Raw genomic sequence first — 18,075 nt, 5'->3', positions numbered from 1 at the left:
GCGAGGGGAAACCTTTTTTTTTTTTTTTTTTTTTTTTGTGCAGCCACCATCTGTGACATTCACCCAGCAGTAGCCTATAGAAGAGAGTTTTGTTTCACCTCCACAGGAAAATGAATGGGGGGTTTGAATCCCTAATCAGAATTCATAAATCTGAGGCCTGAGCTGGTTTTTCTGGCACACGTGGTCAGAGTCACTGAAATCAAATCTGACAACAGAAAAACTAGGTTGTTTAGTCAAACCCTCTTGGGCGAGCATTAGTTTGTGGCATTTCCATATGTAAGCCTCTATTATATAGCCACACACACACACACACACACACACACACACAAACATACACACACGCGCTAACACATGCTTACTGTCTCCCCAGTGCACATGAGCCTATCATGCGACCAAGTCCTCGTGTCTGTGACAGATCAGATGATCACAGAGCATCAGCTTGTAGCCATCCTGATGCCATACTCCTTGTTTGCGGACAACTACAACAAACGGCCTAGTGTCATGATGACGTCAATTTGGCTACAACCGAGGGCTAATCAGCTTTTTTTCCCCCTTTGTTGTTTCATGGGGCTTTCAAAAGGCTTACAATTTAGCAAGAAGTGATTTACTGCTGCACAGCACGCTCTGAAATTCCTCTCCGTATTCCTCCTCACATGTGTAGATTGTTTACGGAGAAGAGGAATTCTAGAGGGATGGCGGTCCGCAAGGGGCTTGGTTGCTATGGTTACTAACCCCTGAGCTGGGTTGCATTTAGCAGGAAGGAAACTAAATTATTTGCAGACAGAAAAGAGTAAGCTCATGTAGGGAAAGTGTAATGAGTTGAAAACCTGTCTGTCTGTGAGGAATCTGTTGTTTTTTGTTTGTTTGTTTGTTTTGTTTTTTTCCCACAACTCTACAGTTCAGTTGAATTAGATATCCGACAATTAAATCACAAGTGTTTGGTTTTGCTGATTCAGTCAGTGGTGGAAGAGGTAGGCCTATGTAGATACTTTACTTAATTAAAAGTATCAATACCATAATGTAGAAATACTCTGTTACAATTACAAGTCATGCATTTAAAATTATTCTTCAGTAAGTGCTCATGTAGAATGGCCTATTTCAGAATAATGTTAATTAAGGCTGCAACTAACGATTATTTTCATTAACAATTAATCCACGGTTTATTTTCTCGATTAATCATTTTGTCTATGAAACATCAGAAATTTGCCAGAGCTGTCTTGATTTGTCCATCCAACCGTCCAAAACCCAACAATATTAAGTTGTCAATCATGTTTGAGAAAGAAAAGCTGATTGATATTTTTTTTATGTCATTCAACTAATCAGTTAATTGACTAATTGTTGCAGCTTTAATGTATATTATATTATTGGATTGTAATTACAGGATGCATTAATTTGTACATCACTTCAATGTTGTAGCCTGTAAAGGTACTTTATATATGTACGGGTAGTTTTTAAGTTTCTCTAGGTATCAATAAAGTGTTATCATAACATATAACAATACATCATCATATATTGGTTGGTTACAGTTTGTATTATTAATCCAAATTGGTAAAGTAACTGGTAACTAAAGTTATCAAATAACTGCAGTTGAGTGAAAAGTATGTTTGCCTCTGAATTGTCTTGGAGTAAGAGTATAAAGGTGTGGAAAATAGAAATATTCAAGTTCCTCAAAAATGTGTTCAAGTACAGAACTTGAGAAAATGTATATTCCACCACTGGATTCAATACATGGTAATGGGACCTAGGACTGTAGTTTTACATATTTTGTCTCTGTTGGACGAGACCCGACACCTTTAGTACATACTTAGCATTCTTTTATCAGCTTGATGACCTTCATTAATTTTATGAGAATTGCTTATAAGCAACATTTTAAACTGTTGATGTGTTTCAGAAGCTACAGAGAGCGACACATTACTTCTTTTGGAGTCTCAGAGACTACAGCTGTTTTTTTCTATACGTGCATGTCTGTGATCTGGTATTGATGGTTCTTCTTACATTTCATTAACCCTCCTGAATCCCAAAGAGGTCTAATCAGATTTCTGTTCCGGTTTCTTCCTAAGAGCTGTCTCTGGGGTCTGACTGATCCTACACATAAGTGGCATCACTGTACAATGTCATACTGTACAGAGACCCAACGAATTGAACATGATTAACCCAAAGTAATCATGAGAGATATATCCTTATTTGGTGATAAAACTGTTTTCTGGTCATTCTGTGCCAGTTGACCACTTGAGTACCTTTTAACATGCTGAGTAGAGAATGGGGAAAAAACTTGATTATTATTGTTACTATTGCACATGTAGCAGTGACACAGTGAAGAAGTAATGTCAGTGAAACAAAGGGGTTAAAATACAAATATGAAACAAGTGAGAAAATATGTTTAAAAAAATGTTTTTTTCTAACCCTTGTATTCTTCTTGTTATCTTTCAGACCACATTAACAGAGGTGCAATTTGGACCAATGAAGTTATTTAAAGACCCACTTCAGGTATCGTAAAACAATGCCAAACATCTGAATGATTGATGCTTATGTGCTCGAATGCATTAAGACTTTCCACGGAACAACAGAAGTGCTCCAGTCAAATGTTTATGTACATATCATTTAGGGGCTTTTAGCTGAGCGTTGGAGCTAAACTTGGTGTGACTGTCAATATTTGGTAGCATTTTTCTAGGATTAGTATTTCAAAACGTCACCTTCCTTTTGTTTGCAGTCAGAACTAATCTTGAATTTCTCAAAGATACCACACCTCGCCAAGAGATTAAAGAAAAAAAAAAAAAAAAAAAAAAAGTCCCCATGCAAACATTCAAAAAAAAAAAAAAAGGAGGAAAAAAAAAACTGTTAATGGACGTATTGTGTGAGATGCAGCCTTGGGTTGTCAAGGCAACAAGGCCAAACATTTATGACAGAGAACATACCATAATGAACAATGCACGTTATGGAAGAACTGCACAGACGATCCATGGACCAGTTCAGGACATTCTCTGACGTTCAGTGGTTGAGTTTACAGTTTGGTACTGTGCTTGGTCTTGTGGCGTGCATTGCTGCTGTTGGAGTCTTCGGCTTCTTAGGAATTTAATGAAGTATTTTGAGTATGTGCAACATTTGATTTCACCTTGGTTTCAAGGGGCTCATATATTATAGCTAACTGAACACTTTGGGTCTTGAACTGTTGGTCAGACGGACGAGTCACCTTCAGCTCTGGGAAACTCAGACTGTCATTTTTTGATGATTGTTACTTGCAAACCTGGTGCACGTTGCTCCTTCAAGTAAAATACAAAGTAAAAGATACAAACAATAATGATGGAAAAGTCAGTGGAAGTCAAAGAAAAGCAAAGCATTAGACGTCCTGGAATTTAATGCCATGTATAAGTGTAGAGACTCAGCTTTATTGTCTGATGCACTCCAGTGTGACCACAGTAGGAAAACGAGGTAGAGAGATATCCCCTTCCTGTTTTTGTCACTCACAGCTGATCCTGTCATGCCCTCCTCCTCCCTACTCCTCCTCTTTTCTCGTGGCTCACAGGATCTGGCCTGGCCTTCTCTGTTTTCAACAATGATGTTTTCTAGACAGAGCAATCACACCCTGCCAAAATGCTCACTACCCCCTTCAAACTATTTTTTTTTTTTTTCCATCTTGTAGTCTTTGTCTCTCTGCTACTTTCTCTGCCTTTTCCATCTGTTTGATTGGAGCTTAAACATGGTATCTGCCCTTACAAAACATTGTTGCTTGAATATACTTTGAGATTATTTTTTTTGTGCATTGCAGCTGGGTGGATTATTACTGAGTGAGGGGGGTATCTGTCTAGCCTGAGCAGAGGCATCTGAAAACCCCTTATCTCAGCCCATATTACCCTCGTTCCTCCACCTCTGCAGGAATGTTGACTTTTCTACCAACATCCCAATGTGGAATTCTGATCTAATTCCCTGTGCGTCCCGAATATAGCTGCAGAACTCAGCGGTGATGTATTTATGACCCGGACACTTATTGCCGCTTGTAGGGAAAATGTTCATATGTGGATATGTTTTGCATTAGTAACACCCCTCTCAGGCGTACAGGTTCTCTGCCTCAGGCCTGGAGCTGCATTTGGGTACTTAAATAAAGCCCCACCAATCATCAGAATGAATCAAAAAGGACAACTGTCAAAACAGCCAGTCCTCTATTCCTACATTGTGTGGAGGACAGTAGCTCTAGTTTTCTCAAAAAAACTCATGTCTTTGTGCCCTAACTCAACTTTACAGGTGTGATGCAAACTTAAAACTGCAGAACAAACTTTCTCTTCTTTACGTTCATTCTGCTTCCTGCCAACATTTGGAGATGACGTCTGTTTGAGAGAGTGACTCATGAATCTACTCTTAGTGCAGCACTGCTCTTGGAGGTGGGCCTAAATCTCTGGTCCAGTATTTACGCAAATAAGGGGTTATATGAAAGTATGCTGGCAGAGGGAGAGCATGCTCTCAATGGCTGGTTTGACGGTAGCAGCAGCACTTTCTACCACAGCCTTGGCAGACCGGTGGGAGGAGCCGCAGCCAGTCAAGGCCACCTCGACTAATTGTGTCATAGATCACGGCAGCAGACAATAAAATCTCTGACGCACCCGAGTACGAGCTGAGCTTGATCAATCAGGGCCTTTCCACTGGAGACCTGAGGTCACAGTCAAGCCCACGCTGCAGGCTGATGAGGACGACGGGCACAAATGAGCACGAATGCACCGCTGATGACTTGACAACTCAGAGCTGTTGATACACCGATGCATTGAAATCATGTTTTACTGTAGCGCTCTTTTGTCTTTTACTGCACTTTTTCTACAGCACAGGGTGATGTACAGAAAAAAATATTTCCAGCAAATCAAGCAATGAGTTCCTGTTTAAATAAATTCATCATTTCTGTCAGGTAGAAGTCAGATGTACACTAGATTTTTACAATACAACTGTACAACCAGTGAAGGACTGCACAAGTGGCTTTGGGGGTTTTTCCCCATGTAGGACAAATTATATACACTTGTGTCCCACCAATCATGTAATTAGTGCTCAAACCATTTGATCCTGTGTTTATCTCGTAGTAAATTGGACGTCACTTTGGGTTCTGGGAAATGATGGGTGATGGGCATTTTTTCACATTTGATTAATTGATGTATTGTAAAAATAAACAACACATGAAATAACAATAACAATTAACATTAGCTACAGCTGTGTATATCAGGTTTTTGGCTGTTAGACCCTAAGACTCACAAATACCTGCGATGCCACTAAGACATTTAGTCTGTGGACCATTTGGTCTAAAAAGCACGTCTTAATACCTGCTTGTAAACACCTGTTCACATGTAAGATTTTTCTGATGTTCGTTTTTAATCCGGTCTTTTTTTAGACATGACTTGTTTTAATTTTTTTACTCTCTCCATGTTTCGTGCCTCTTTGTAAAGACCATATTAACAAAAATTTTAGATGAGTAATATATATTTACTTTAATATATATATTTTGGGTAGAAGTAATAGTAGTATGAAATTGCAAGAGGTCAGTTAAAAAATGCAGTTGCATAAATATGCTTAGTCATCTCTCTTTTTGCAGGTACTTTTAGTTTTTGCCAAAGAGGACAGTCAGAGTAATGGCTTCTGCTGGGCATGTGAGAAGGCTAACTTCAGGTGCAGCATGGCGCGAACACCGGAGTCGGCTCTTGAATGCTTCTTGGAGAAGCATCACGACCTCGTCATCATTGACCACAGACATTCCAGACACTTTGACGCTGAAGCACTATGCCGGTAAGCGACTTCTGTCATCATCAGTGTCCTTCTACTTCAAGTTGTACCTCTGGAGTGATGGAGAGTAGTGGTTCACAGCGTCTTGTGTCTGCTGTATCCACACAGTCCGGTAAACTCAAGTACCCGTCCACATGTGTATATGAACCCATTTTAAGCTGATTGTCATCTAAGACCTTTAATGGCATAGAATTTGATATTGTTAGAATATTTCTTTCATACAGTTGAACTGTCGGTGTTTAGCCGGTGTGTCAGTATGGCCAAGTTTGCATTTGTGTTAAAATAACCTGCAGTAGCCGAAGCTGAACATTTTGTACCCATTTATCCATTACTTGTAGCTAATGACCTCACCATTAATCAATTACTTTTAACTATTTTATCTGTTGATCCATCACGTTAAGCTACTTCAACTCACACTGTACATTCACTACTTTTAGCAAACTGTTTTAACCATGGAACTATAGAATTACTTTTGTACCATTTATCTTCTATTTTTAGTTTTTTACCGTGTGTCCATGACTTTTAGCTATCAACTATTGATCCACAAATTTGAGCTAATTATTTGAATTATTTATCCACTAATGTTACTTTTAACCGACTAGTTTATCATTTTCCTTTTTGCAAACTTTTTGCTGTTTCAAGCATTTATTCACTACTTTGAGCTTTTTCACCATTTATACATTAATTATAGCTATTTCTTTGTATAACCGAGTCAAAATGTAGATATATTTATTTAATTAAATTGTCATTTAAATTTTTTCAAATTAATCAAATCAGTCTTTTCACATACCTCGTGGCTGCTGCAACTACAAGTGCCTCTGGTTAGGAATCACTGATGTAGTGGACACAGTTGAATTGAACTTGAATTCTGGTACTGACTGTTATTTAAGGCCAGTGACATAATCCAGACCAGATGATCATGATAGGACCAATTATAGCATACCCTTTCCATGTGTTACATTACATTGGCTAACACGTGTGATTACGACTCTCTGCGGGGGTAAATGGCCACCTCACTTTGGGCTCACTTGCTTCCATCGCATGCTATCTAGTGGAGTCATGTCAGTGAGAAATGAGCGGTGCCTGCCCATACCACTCTATCTTTAGCCTCTGCCCAAACCAAAAACACATTTACAAACATTCATTTGCCCTGCCCAGCGTGTATGTTAACCCTATTCATTTTGGCCAATCCATATGTTCAGTGTACACGCACAAGCTCAGATGGGGAACTAAAGGGCCTTTATGACCGCTGGCTGGGGAAAACCACAGGCGGATGAGTGGCCCTGTACACAGCATTCTTTCAGAGGTCTAGGCCTGCTCACAGAGCTCCACCACTGGGCTCTGCCTGCCTGGGAGAATCGGAGCGTGAAAAAATGAAAAATACATTGATTTGATGCCATGGGCTTTTCCACCGGCCTGCTCTCTGGCTAAAAGGCTCCCTCTGTTTACATTCAGGTCAATTAGAGCAGTCAACTCTTCAGAAAACACTGTGATAGTCGCCGTTGTGAAAAGGTATGTACAATTCGCTGACACCCCCCCCCCACACACACACACACACACACACACACACACACACACTCTCTCCCTCTCTGCCCTTTCTTGTCATTTTCCTCACTGTATTTTTAATGCAGCAAATGGTTGGGTCCATATTGTCAGAATTAAAACGCATGACTCAGCGGAGGACTGTAGGCCTGCAGCCAATCATATGGTGCAACCCTCTGATGTTCTCTGAACAAGCATTTGTCATGTCGATGTTTGGGTGCTAACATATTTTCTGTTGTCAAGGCCAGACAGAGAGGAAGCCTCTGTGATGCCCCTGATCAATGCCGGCTTTAATAGGGTGAGCAACACTGTGTAAATGTGTGTGTGGTGTGTGTGTTCCCCTGCTGTGTGTGTGTTTGTATTATTCTTTTGATATGTTTTTTTATTTTTTATTTTTTTTATATCCCTACTGTCAACACTTAGGACACAAGATTGTAAATCCTTAGTGTGTGGTATTAGAAAAACTGTGACTTATCCTAACTAATTTGAAAATGGGATTTTAGTTGACTTTGATTGACCCGTGTTGCTCGGTGTTGCCCTCCTACCCTCAGAGATACGTGGAGAATGGCAATATGATGGCCTGCTACAATGAGCTGCTACAGTTGGAGCATGGAGAGGTGCGGGCGCAGTTCAAACTGAGGTGAGTCGTGCTGTATTGTTGTACAGTGTTGTGGACATCGGAAAGAATATCCACTTCTTACTTTTCTATAGCGGGTTTTGATACTTAACTATTTCTTTAGAGAGTACAAATGTAGAATATATATGTGTGTGTGTGTATATAAACAGATGCTGGAGACTGTTTGTTGCATATTTTAACAATGATTCTGGTTCTGTTGTTTCTCTTCCTGTACAAGGGCTGGAAATGCTATTTTCACAGCTATAGAACAAAGCCAAGAGGCCATAGAGATCACCTCTGAAGATCAAGTTATTCAAGTGAGTTTGATACCTGTAGTTGCTTTATTGTGATGTACAGTTGATCTCTCTCTATCTCTCTCTCTCTCTCTCTCTCTGTCTCTCTGTCTCTCTCTCTCTCCTTCTCTCCTGTTTTAGTGGCTGTTCATGTCTTGTGACCCCAGATCTCAGAAGTGATAGTTGCAGTCTCTGTCCCCCTCTGAATGGCTCGTTTTGTTAAGATCAAAGCACTGTATCCTGCGTTATCACGTTATGTTTTCACATTAAAAAAAAAATATATATATATATATGTATTTTTTTGGAGCTTCCATGAAACGCGCGAAGAATGGGTGCACTTCTCTGAAGACGTGTTATTTTGGTTAGCAAGATTCATATGTTGCTGGAGGTCATCGTCTTATGACTATGTCTGAACTCTCAGTGTTGCTTTTTATAAACAGCACATCAACATTTCAGATCAAACCTGAAGACTCACTGTTACTTCTCCTTCACAGTACGTGAACCCTGCCTATGAGTCCATTATGGGCTACCAACAAGGCGAGCTAATAGGGAAGGAAATAATAGAAGTGCCTAAAAGTGAGAAGAATAAGCCTGATCTCCTTGAAACAATAAACTCCTGCATACGGAAAGGAAAGGTAATATGCATTCATTATACACTATACACTTCAGGCTAAACAAACATTCAGGGAATTACATAATCAGGAATTTAAACTCATCAGGAGACGTGATTGTTAATTCTCTTACACAGATAGTTTTGACATAGGAATAACATAGACTATTGCTTCACTATCAGATCACTCTCGTAAGCAGCGTAGCACCTGCCTTTGTGTGTGTGCATGCATGCGTGCACGTGCATCCATGTGTGCTGTAAGTCCACCAGCCGTCCAGCAGCTCTGTTTCATGTGAATAAGAACAGCGGCTGATGGCTGTGCTGTAATCTTACTACACAGAGAGCGAAGGTCAGTCCCAGACAGGCTAACAGCGGGAAGGTCCTTTTTAAGCTGCCACAGTAGTCTGTAGGAGGGGGGGCACATGAAACAAACGCGCGGGACTCCAGGAGCGCTCCCCCTACCCATTAAAGCAACTCGCTGCTCTCTGAAATATTCTGACCTGCCACACCTTACCACCTAACCTGTACCACAAACGCTGCCGTGCTACACCCAGTCCACATCCACTTTTAGAACATTTTCTAAATCTCATATTTGGTCAAATATGTTCCTGAGTCTGTGCATTATGTGTTTGTATGTTTCATTTCTTCTCTCTCAGTTTGGGCTTTTTGTGTTCCAGGAGTGGCAGGGGATTTATTATGCCAAAAAGAAGAATGGAGACAGCATTCAGCAAAATGTGAAGATCACACCTGTAATTGGACAGGGAGGGTGAGTGACAGTGTTGCTAAATGTAAATTATGTTTCCACTATCCGAAGAGTTATATATGACTGAATAATGATTGTGTGATGATTGATTGATGAATGATTGAATAATAAGCCTCTGTCGTCCACAGAAAAATCAGACACTATGTGTCTATCAACAGGCCTTTAAATGATAATAATAAGGTGAGACGTGTTTCAAGTTTTGCTGATTTCATAATGGATGAGAGGAGCCTGCATATATCAATTTGCCTTTCCCCTCTGTCCACGCAGAGTGATAAATCCAGTGAACGTGTGCAGGCAGAGTCTCAGACAGGTAAGGTCCATCCTGAAGCTCTGTGCTGTAGGTGCAAGCCTTAACTCTACTCTGTAACTGAATAACATTACAGTTGATTTATTATGCTAAACCACTCAAACAACTGTGGAGCCTTGCAGGTTTCAGTACTTCAGGTTCTCTCTCTGCTGGGCAATTATGAGCATTAGTGATGGAAGTTCCTTCCACAACTCTATCAGTTTTGATCTGCCGTAAGAGTCGAGGACCTGAGGGCCAGCGCTGTGTTTGTCATTAGGAAGCACAACATTCAGTTCCAGTGTTGCACAGACAATACACAGTGCTAATTTTAACTGATTGTTTGCAGACACCAAATATTTGTTGGACGTTAATAACAATAAATTGGAGATAGTCACATTTGGGAACCTGAGCTTTGTAAACTCAGAGACTTTGGAAATGTGTCAGCAAATGTATTGCACCATGCCAGAAAATCATTGTTTTCTTTAATCATGACCCAAATTTTAAACAGTAGACCAGCAGCGGGGCCAGTCCTGCTTTATCTAGCTGAGAAATATTTCCAAAGAAATGAATTCTGTCTTTTGTCGACCTTGAAAAAGTTATCCACGCTTTTATTTTCTCTGAAACTGGACAATTGTTCCTTGCTGTATTGTGGTATCAACCGTGAAGCCAATTCACAGATGCAACTGATTTCAAAATGCAGCAGCTACGCTCCTGACAGGTGAACAAAACAGGGCTCATATCTCTCCTGTGTTGGCGTCCTTTCACCAGCCCACTGAAAAGAAGTGACTTTGAAATGTTGCTGTTTGTTTATGAAGCTTTGTATGGTCTTACAGCACAGTATATTTCACTGAAACTCTTATACAACACCCCTACATCCCCTATGTCTTCTGATTAGGGGCTCAAAAGGTTGATTATGCTTCTAGATTTAGAGTGTAACCCTAGCAAATGCAGCTAGTCAGCAAATGTATTAAAAGCTTTCTTTTACTTTGGCCTTTCAAAGTGACTGGTGTTTTTTATATTTGTTTTATTCCTCGATTTAAAATGTGCATATTTTTGTCGTGTTGTGAAGTGAAATATACAGCAGCGCTGTCTGCTTACATAGACAAAGACACAAAGAAAGTTTCCTGCCTACTTATGTAGCTTTCTATCACTTTATATTAATAAAAAAATACTTAATTAAAACAGAAACTTGAAACAAAGGTGCAAATTTATGGAGGACAAGTTGATTAAGTCAAGAAAATTACCTTTAAATTGACTTTAAAGGCATTTTTTATACATTTTTCATTTTTCTTATATTGTCTAGAAATTCCATGAAAAATTTAATGGTCTTCATATTCATGTAATGGTGTTGAGGCTGAGCACTTTCTGTGGGATTTGTTGAAATAAGACAGATATAGAATAACGCCAGCCTTATCCTTTAAATGTCTAGGACAGATCTGATAATAGAAATGAAATAGATTCTAATATCTAGTATTTTCCATCTATGGGTTTGACTTGTGAGGTTGACTTACCGATCTCAATTTCCCTCCAAGTACTGGAGTACTTCCACTTGCTTATTGGGTGTGGAGGATGTTTAATATCACATGAAATTATTATATTTCACTTTGTTGGGTAAGGCACTTACGGTATTCTCTTGCACAAAAGGTGCACTTTTCTTCTCAACTTTGACCAATTATTACAATCAATTACAGGATTACAATCCTCCCGTTAGGGATATTGAGGCTGGAGCCAAAGTCGGCCTTGTCACTAAACTTGAACTGTGTTTGTGCGTGTGTGTGTTAATGTAAGGTGTTTTCTTCTCCCCAGACATCCAATCCAGTAAGCACAAAGACCGGAGGAAAGGCTCTCTGGACGTCAGATCCACAACTTCTCGGGGGAGCGATGGTGAGAGTGAAGGGAGATAGATGATGGAAAATCTGAGCGTTTCTTGTCAGCTTATGAAACCATCCCAGTTGTCTGTTTGCATTAAGTGTTGATTGGACATATGCACACAAACAAACTCATTAGAAAGTGGTTTGGAAAACTGCAGCGTAATTTGTTGTTGAATCTGCGCCTTTCGAACTGTGGGTGAATCAAAGTTCAAGCCGATAAAATGACGATGTCTTGTTTCCAGGGAGCTCACAGCGAAGGCACTCCTCAATGGCCCGCATCCACTCCATGACTATAGAAGCTCCCATCACCAAGGTGGGTTCATCTCCTTCCCCATCATCCCTCCATCATATGATTAGCACTCTGAACGGATGTTCTGTATCTCATGACTGAACTCTTGGGTTGTAAAACTGCCACAACTGCCATGAGCTCTTCTTGTAAAGCTACTAGCTACTGAGTCTGAGGCCACGCATACCATGTCAAGAGGAGATAGGCTGATAAAATGGCAAATTTCATGCACAAGACAGGCAAGCATGTTGGACCAGGATGACCTGCTGTTTCAGTGGTTTATGTAGCCTGCAGCGTGGATGGTCGGAAACAGAGAAAGTCCCCAGGGATGGGTCATATGACACACTGCAGTTCCTCTGCTGTATCATTTGACTGTGTAGTCAGTCCCTGTAGGCGTCATCCTCTCCAGAATAAAGCACTGATAGAACTGCTGGTACTGTTTGTGCTTGTGTGGAAGTGAGTTAGCTAGAACTTGTGCTCTTGCACATGCTTGCTGACCTCGCCATAGGTGTCCATTGTTGGAACTTCCAGAACCTCCAGGTTCACATGCTGGAGCAAAAATGTAGTAATCTTTCTTTAAGTTTTCTGAGCATCGTCCTGCTGTACTTACCCAGTCATGTTTTAACACTTTTTTAATTAATTCAAGTCAAAGAGTCCATTTTACATCTAATGCCTCATTCATTTAAATGAATTGTTATGATATGAGTGAGTATTGATCTTCGAATCTAACCCTTGAAAACAAAGTGAATTAGCAAAATGAAGAGGTGTGACCACATTGCAAATGTTTTAGCCTTTTTGCACAATCAGTAAATACAGTGGAGCTGAATCAGTATTTGAAACACACTTTTATCGTAGAACACATTCAGATTTTACCTGATTTTACCTTTTATTTCTTCTATGTTATGTGATTAGAACTCACTTTACCCACTTTATCATGGTTCACTAAAAGCCTTACCTTCAGTATATGTGTCCAGTTTGCTTTTATTATCGTTGGTTTTGCAAAAATGCAAATTAATATTATTATTATTATAATTATTACCTTTTATTATTTCATCATCCAGGTAATCAACATCATCAATGCAGCACAGGAAAGCAGCCCCATGCCCGTAGCAGAAGCCTTGGATCGCGTACTGGAGATCCTGAGGACCACTGAGCTCTACTCCCCGCAATTGGGAACCAAGGATGAAGACCCCCACACAAATGACCTCGTGGGGGGGCTGATGACGGTAAGCAGCAGGTCCTTTAGAGCGCAGGGGTCCATCGATAAGTCTGAAACACCCAAACAGCTACAAATGAATCAACTCCCATATGATTAAATGCACACCGTAGTGTTCCACTGTGATAACATCCGCATGAATATCCATTCACTATGAAAGCTCATGACACTGTGTTGAATGAAAGAAACAGAGATGCAGTAGTGTCTGTGTGTGAGACAGAGAGAGAGATTAGCAGACAGCAATGGTGAAGTACAGAAGTAGAAAGAGTGCCAAGTTGGCAGTCTTGGCAACAACCCCAAAGGAAGTGTTAGATTGTCCTTTGTGCTCCTGTAGGCTGGAGAGGAAAGCCCACCCCACCCTCTCTTTCTCCCCCCTCTCCCTCTCTCTCTCTCTCTCTCTCTCTCTCTCTCTGCACACACTCTGCACACATGCACACAGTCACACTCACATGAACCTCTTCCTCTCGACTCCGCAGGCCTGGAAACATCCTGTTCTTTGGATCAGATGAATAAGCATGGCTTTACTTATACATGTTCACTCTGCACACACAGCAGAGAGGTGTCACACATAGTTCTTCCCCAGAAAGATTTGTTGTGCGCAAGTGTTAACAGCTGATGAAACCAGAAAACCATGAGGTGTTTATTCAGGTTTAAATGATTATATATGTACAATCATATTGGTTCACGAGGTGCCCGGTTGCATTTGTGTTTTCTTAGCCTTGCAATTCCTGTTTGTTATGGTGAGGTGTGCCGGGCCTGAACTCAGAAGACCCAGTTAACGTTAAGAGATGAACTGTCATCTTTCTGGGGAGAAAGTCTTAAAATAGCCAGTGTGTACAGAGGCAGCGCCACCATGAGACAATGCTCGGGTCAAAGATGAGCCAGTCTCTCCTCTTCCTTTTTCACTTGTGAAGTAAACATTTCACTCTGCGACACACACCCATGCGCTCACAAACGCCCAAAATATATATGACTGGGTGATATAGGCCTGTGATTTGCTTAGCTGACAAGTGGCAAAAATTGAGAAAAAAAGTGGAGGCCTTAGTGCTTACAATGTTTTATTTCCATGTTTTTTTTGTCTTTTAACATTTTCATAACATACAGTGGCCTGAGGACACAGTTTTATAGAACATAACAACACATTTTTTAGGTCAGGATGGTTTTATTGTAGCTCCTTGTCACAGTTGGTCTCTGAGAGACACATATAAACAAGATTTCTGTTTCTGATAAACTGTAATGAATCCAGAACTGCTGCAATCTTCGTTGCTAATATAAAACATGAATATGGCACCATCTCTCTGAAGCTGTGCTTTTTGCTCACAATGACAAATGCTAACATGCTGATGGTTAGCAGGTACATAGTTTAACATGTTCACCGGGGTAGTTTAGCGCGCTAACATTCGCTAATTAGCATTAAAACACACAGTACAGCTGAGGCTGATGGAGAATGACATTAGTTTCGCATGTATTTAGAAAAATTGAATTTTTGACCTGATAATAATAATAGAAGAAATGTTAAGGTCAGCAAGGTTATTACAGTTCATCCTGTGAGGAACATGGATGTCTGTGCATGATTTAATGGTATGTTAAGACATTTCACTCAAAACTACAAATGTCAGCATCAGAAAAATCATTAAGATTCATCCTCTGGGGACCATGAATGTCTATTAAAAAATAATTCATGGCAATCCATCCGATAGGTGTTGAACTATAAGTCTGGAAAGCTGTGGCTGAAAACAATTAGCTCCATCTTTACTTTCCCAGTTCTTAATGTGCAGTCTGTCATACACAGCTGATACAGTTCACAGTCTCAGAAGAGCTGGATCTTTATTTGAACCAATGAAAAGCTGTTTTTGGTAATTAAGGTGATGAAGTGTTACCCTATTGATAAGCCCCATTTGCTTTCCCAGCATGCAACAATGCCCAGAGGAAGACAAATGTCATAATAGATTATCTTACATATGTACATAAATTATGCCAGTGTCATTTCTGACACAGCTATTACAGTTCATAAATATGGTAATCATTTTTAAACTGTATATTGGTTTCATTAATAAGCTCAGTTTGGCTGCATCTACTCCCTCTGTTTGCGAAACGAGGTGTCAACACGACAAAGCCTCCAGAATATTGTGTCATAGCACAGAAGAAAAAAACACTCATAAAAGTGTTAATATGGAAAATCTGTAAAATCCATGTCTTTTGTTTCTTGTTATTTATTCTGTTGTCATTTGTTACAATCACTCCTCTGTCAAATTGCATTTCCTTCTGCAGTTTTGTCAAAATGCACTGAGGCATTTAGACCCTTCCAAAATCCAACTCTTCTTACTTTTTTTAATCCCACTGACGTATGATAAACAATAATATGTCATATTCATTTATAATAATTTTAGGGCCCCAGAAATGTTTAAATCAAACTAAAGTGATGGGGTGTTCAAAAAGTGATAATGCTTTCTAATTTACTTTTCTGATGGAAATCTGAGTTTGTTAGTAGATTTAAGGGCCTTAAAGTTTTCTTTTTGACAAAAGTGATTCTGGTGCTCTTAACACTGAGCTGAACTCCTTAATTGGCTGTTCAGAAAGAATGAATGATGAAGTGATGAACTGTATTGTAACTTGCTGCCTCAGTCTCTGATTCTCTCTTTCTTTTCTTCATGTTCACAGGATGGTTTACGCAGATTGTCAGGAAATGAATACATATTTTCCACAAAACGTAAGTTTACAATGAAGCACAGGATGATATGAGGTGCTATGCTATGTTTTACAGTTATGTTTATTTTTACTACTAAAATCATTGTTTTTACTTCTTGTAGTTCATCCATAGGTTGTGAACAACAATTTTCTCACCTCTCCCTCTTTATCTGAATGCCTCCTCTCTCGTCTCCTCCTTTGCTCACAGAGCCTCACCACATCCCCAGTCACCTGACAACTCCTCTGTCGTTAAACGACATCCCCCCTCGTATCGCCCAGACCATGGAGAATGAGGACTCTTGGGACTTTGACATCTTCAACTTGGAGGCTGCAACCATAAAACGGTGAGGCAACAACACGGTTAAGGGTTACCAGAGGGACTGTGTCTAATTTCTTTTGTGTGTGGAAGCAGAGCTTGGTATGAGCGTTTATGCTGAATCCTCCCGCAGGCCTTTGACCTACTTGGGCATGAAGATCTTCTCCCGCTTTGGGGTCTGCGAGTTCCTAAACTGCCCTGAGGCAACTTTGCGCTCCTGGCTACAAGTGATTGAAGCTAACTACCACTCCAGTAACTCCTACCACAACTCCAGTCATGCAGCTGATGTCCTGCACGCAACAGCATATTTTCTCTGCAAGGAGAGGGTCAAGGTAAATTATCAATAGTTGATAATGAAGCATGCTGTTTTAAAAATGGATGGCACACTTGCTTAGGCATAACATACATTAGACTAAAGGGTGTGGTTTGTTGATTAGTCGATGGAGACAACACAAGCAATTTGAAGATGTCACCTTGGGTTTCTGGCTATTTTTCATTTATTGTTGCCGCATTATTAGATTATTATTATTATTATTATTAGATTGGTTTTTCACTTTTCTGTTATGTGTGTGTATACATAATGAAATACAGTGGGGTTCAAAGAGACCACTTTCAAGTTCAAGGGAATGGGACTTGAAGCCCATTGCATATGAATAAAGTGGCAGTGGATGCTCAGTTTTTACAGTGTGATCTGTTTGCTACCTATCCCACTGATTCTTTGTGATTTTTCTCTGTTTTGGTCCATATCCTGAACAAATTCTCTCTCCTTTTACAAGCCTTTTTGTTTTATCCTTGCATAGAGTTTGGAAGTCACTTTCTCCACAGAGCACTGTTTTCAAATGTAATGTGAAAGTACATTAGTAATATGAAAGTCTCCTTAAAGTCAACATATTGACTGACTTAAAGCATTAGCATGTTTTAGCTGTGACCATCCTTTTATTTTGAAATGTTCACCACTGCTTTGGTTGCGGGGCCCAAACACCTATAGTATCTAGAAGTTGGGAATTTCTACTATTAAGCACGGCTCTCTGATCAGTCTTGACTGTCAGCTGTCTCGTCTGAGCCTCCATTATCCAGAGTCGTGGTTTTGCCCAAGTGTGTCAGTGGCTCAGGAACCGGTTGAGGGCATGCACTGGCTAAGCTGATTACCAAACTGTCTATTTCTGATCTCAGTGGAGGGATCTTTCATTGGCTTAGCCAGTGAACTGTGAAGTTACATCACCCAAGGTTAATGAATCCCTGGAACTCCCCAGAAAGCAGACAACTGTAAATTCATTTGAAAATTAGGAATTATTTTTGATGATCTGTGGCTTCTTTATTTATACTTTTAAATTTTTTGCACCCTTGTGACACATGATGAAAAACTACCCAGCGGGCAACAAATGACCTCAGTTCCAAAAATTACAAATAGTTGAATGCAGCTATTTTCTCTGTGTGTTCATTTTTGTTATCAATTACTTCTGCCAATATTAAAGTCAGTATTTTGAAACTATAGCTTCAAAAGTATCTTCAAAATTAGATTAAGAAAATCTTCAATAATCTACACATTCAGCAAAATGAAAGTTTTAGTTTTTGCTTCATTTCAACTGTATAATGCTAACATACAGTATATTAGGTGACATTCGTAATGCACACATTTTACTATCAGCCAGTCGAATGTGTTTTGTATTTTGGGAAAGCTTGTAAATGCAGCTAAGTTAAGGTGAACATTACATTTTCTTTTCCTGTTAATAAATCTGTCTTTCCTCAACACATATCACAGTTGAGTTGATAGTGGATAGTTTAGACAGGGTAGTAGAAAGTTATCCAGATTCATATTTCCACTGTCATTTGC

General features: G+C 39.8%; 1 protein-coding gene across 1 annotated transcript in view; it reads left to right on the top strand.

The window, feature by feature from the left end:
- Positions 1 to 18,075, top strand: part of pde8a (phosphodiesterase 8A) — a 42,274-nt gene that overhangs the window by 18,441 nt on the left and 5,758 nt on the right. The window contains exons 2-17 of the mRNA XM_023408774.2: positions 2,431 to 2,487; positions 5,567 to 5,757; positions 7,210 to 7,266; positions 7,540 to 7,594; positions 7,848 to 7,936; positions 8,151 to 8,229; positions 8,700 to 8,840; positions 9,493 to 9,581; positions 9,707 to 9,758; positions 9,846 to 9,888; positions 11,671 to 11,748; positions 11,978 to 12,048; positions 13,083 to 13,247; positions 15,899 to 15,947; positions 16,134 to 16,269; positions 16,375 to 16,573. Of these exons, the coding sequence (XP_023264542.1) occupies positions 2,431 to 2,487; positions 5,567 to 5,757; positions 7,210 to 7,266; positions 7,540 to 7,594; positions 7,848 to 7,936; positions 8,151 to 8,229; positions 8,700 to 8,840; positions 9,493 to 9,581; positions 9,707 to 9,758; positions 9,846 to 9,888; positions 11,671 to 11,748; positions 11,978 to 12,048; positions 13,083 to 13,247; positions 15,899 to 15,947; positions 16,134 to 16,269; positions 16,375 to 16,573 (1,551 nt within the window). The remainder of the gene's footprint in view (positions 1 to 2,430; positions 2,488 to 5,566; positions 5,758 to 7,209; positions 7,267 to 7,539; positions 7,595 to 7,847; positions 7,937 to 8,150; positions 8,230 to 8,699; positions 8,841 to 9,492; positions 9,582 to 9,706; positions 9,759 to 9,845; positions 9,889 to 11,670; positions 11,749 to 11,977; positions 12,049 to 13,082; positions 13,248 to 15,898; positions 15,948 to 16,133; positions 16,270 to 16,374; positions 16,574 to 18,075) is intronic.

This window comes from Seriola lalandi, unplaced genomic scaffold, assembly GCF_002814215.2.
Source record: "Seriola lalandi dorsalis isolate HSWRI2012SDOR001 ecotype SW California unplaced genomic scaffold, Sedor1 jcf7180002054372, whole genome shotgun sequence".
In the NCBI taxonomy this organism is placed as follows: domain Eukaryota; kingdom Metazoa; phylum Chordata; class Actinopteri; order Carangiformes; family Carangidae; genus Seriola; species Seriola lalandi.
Note: the sequence above shows the minus strand (reverse complement) of the source record. Positions and strands in the feature narration are given on the sequence as shown.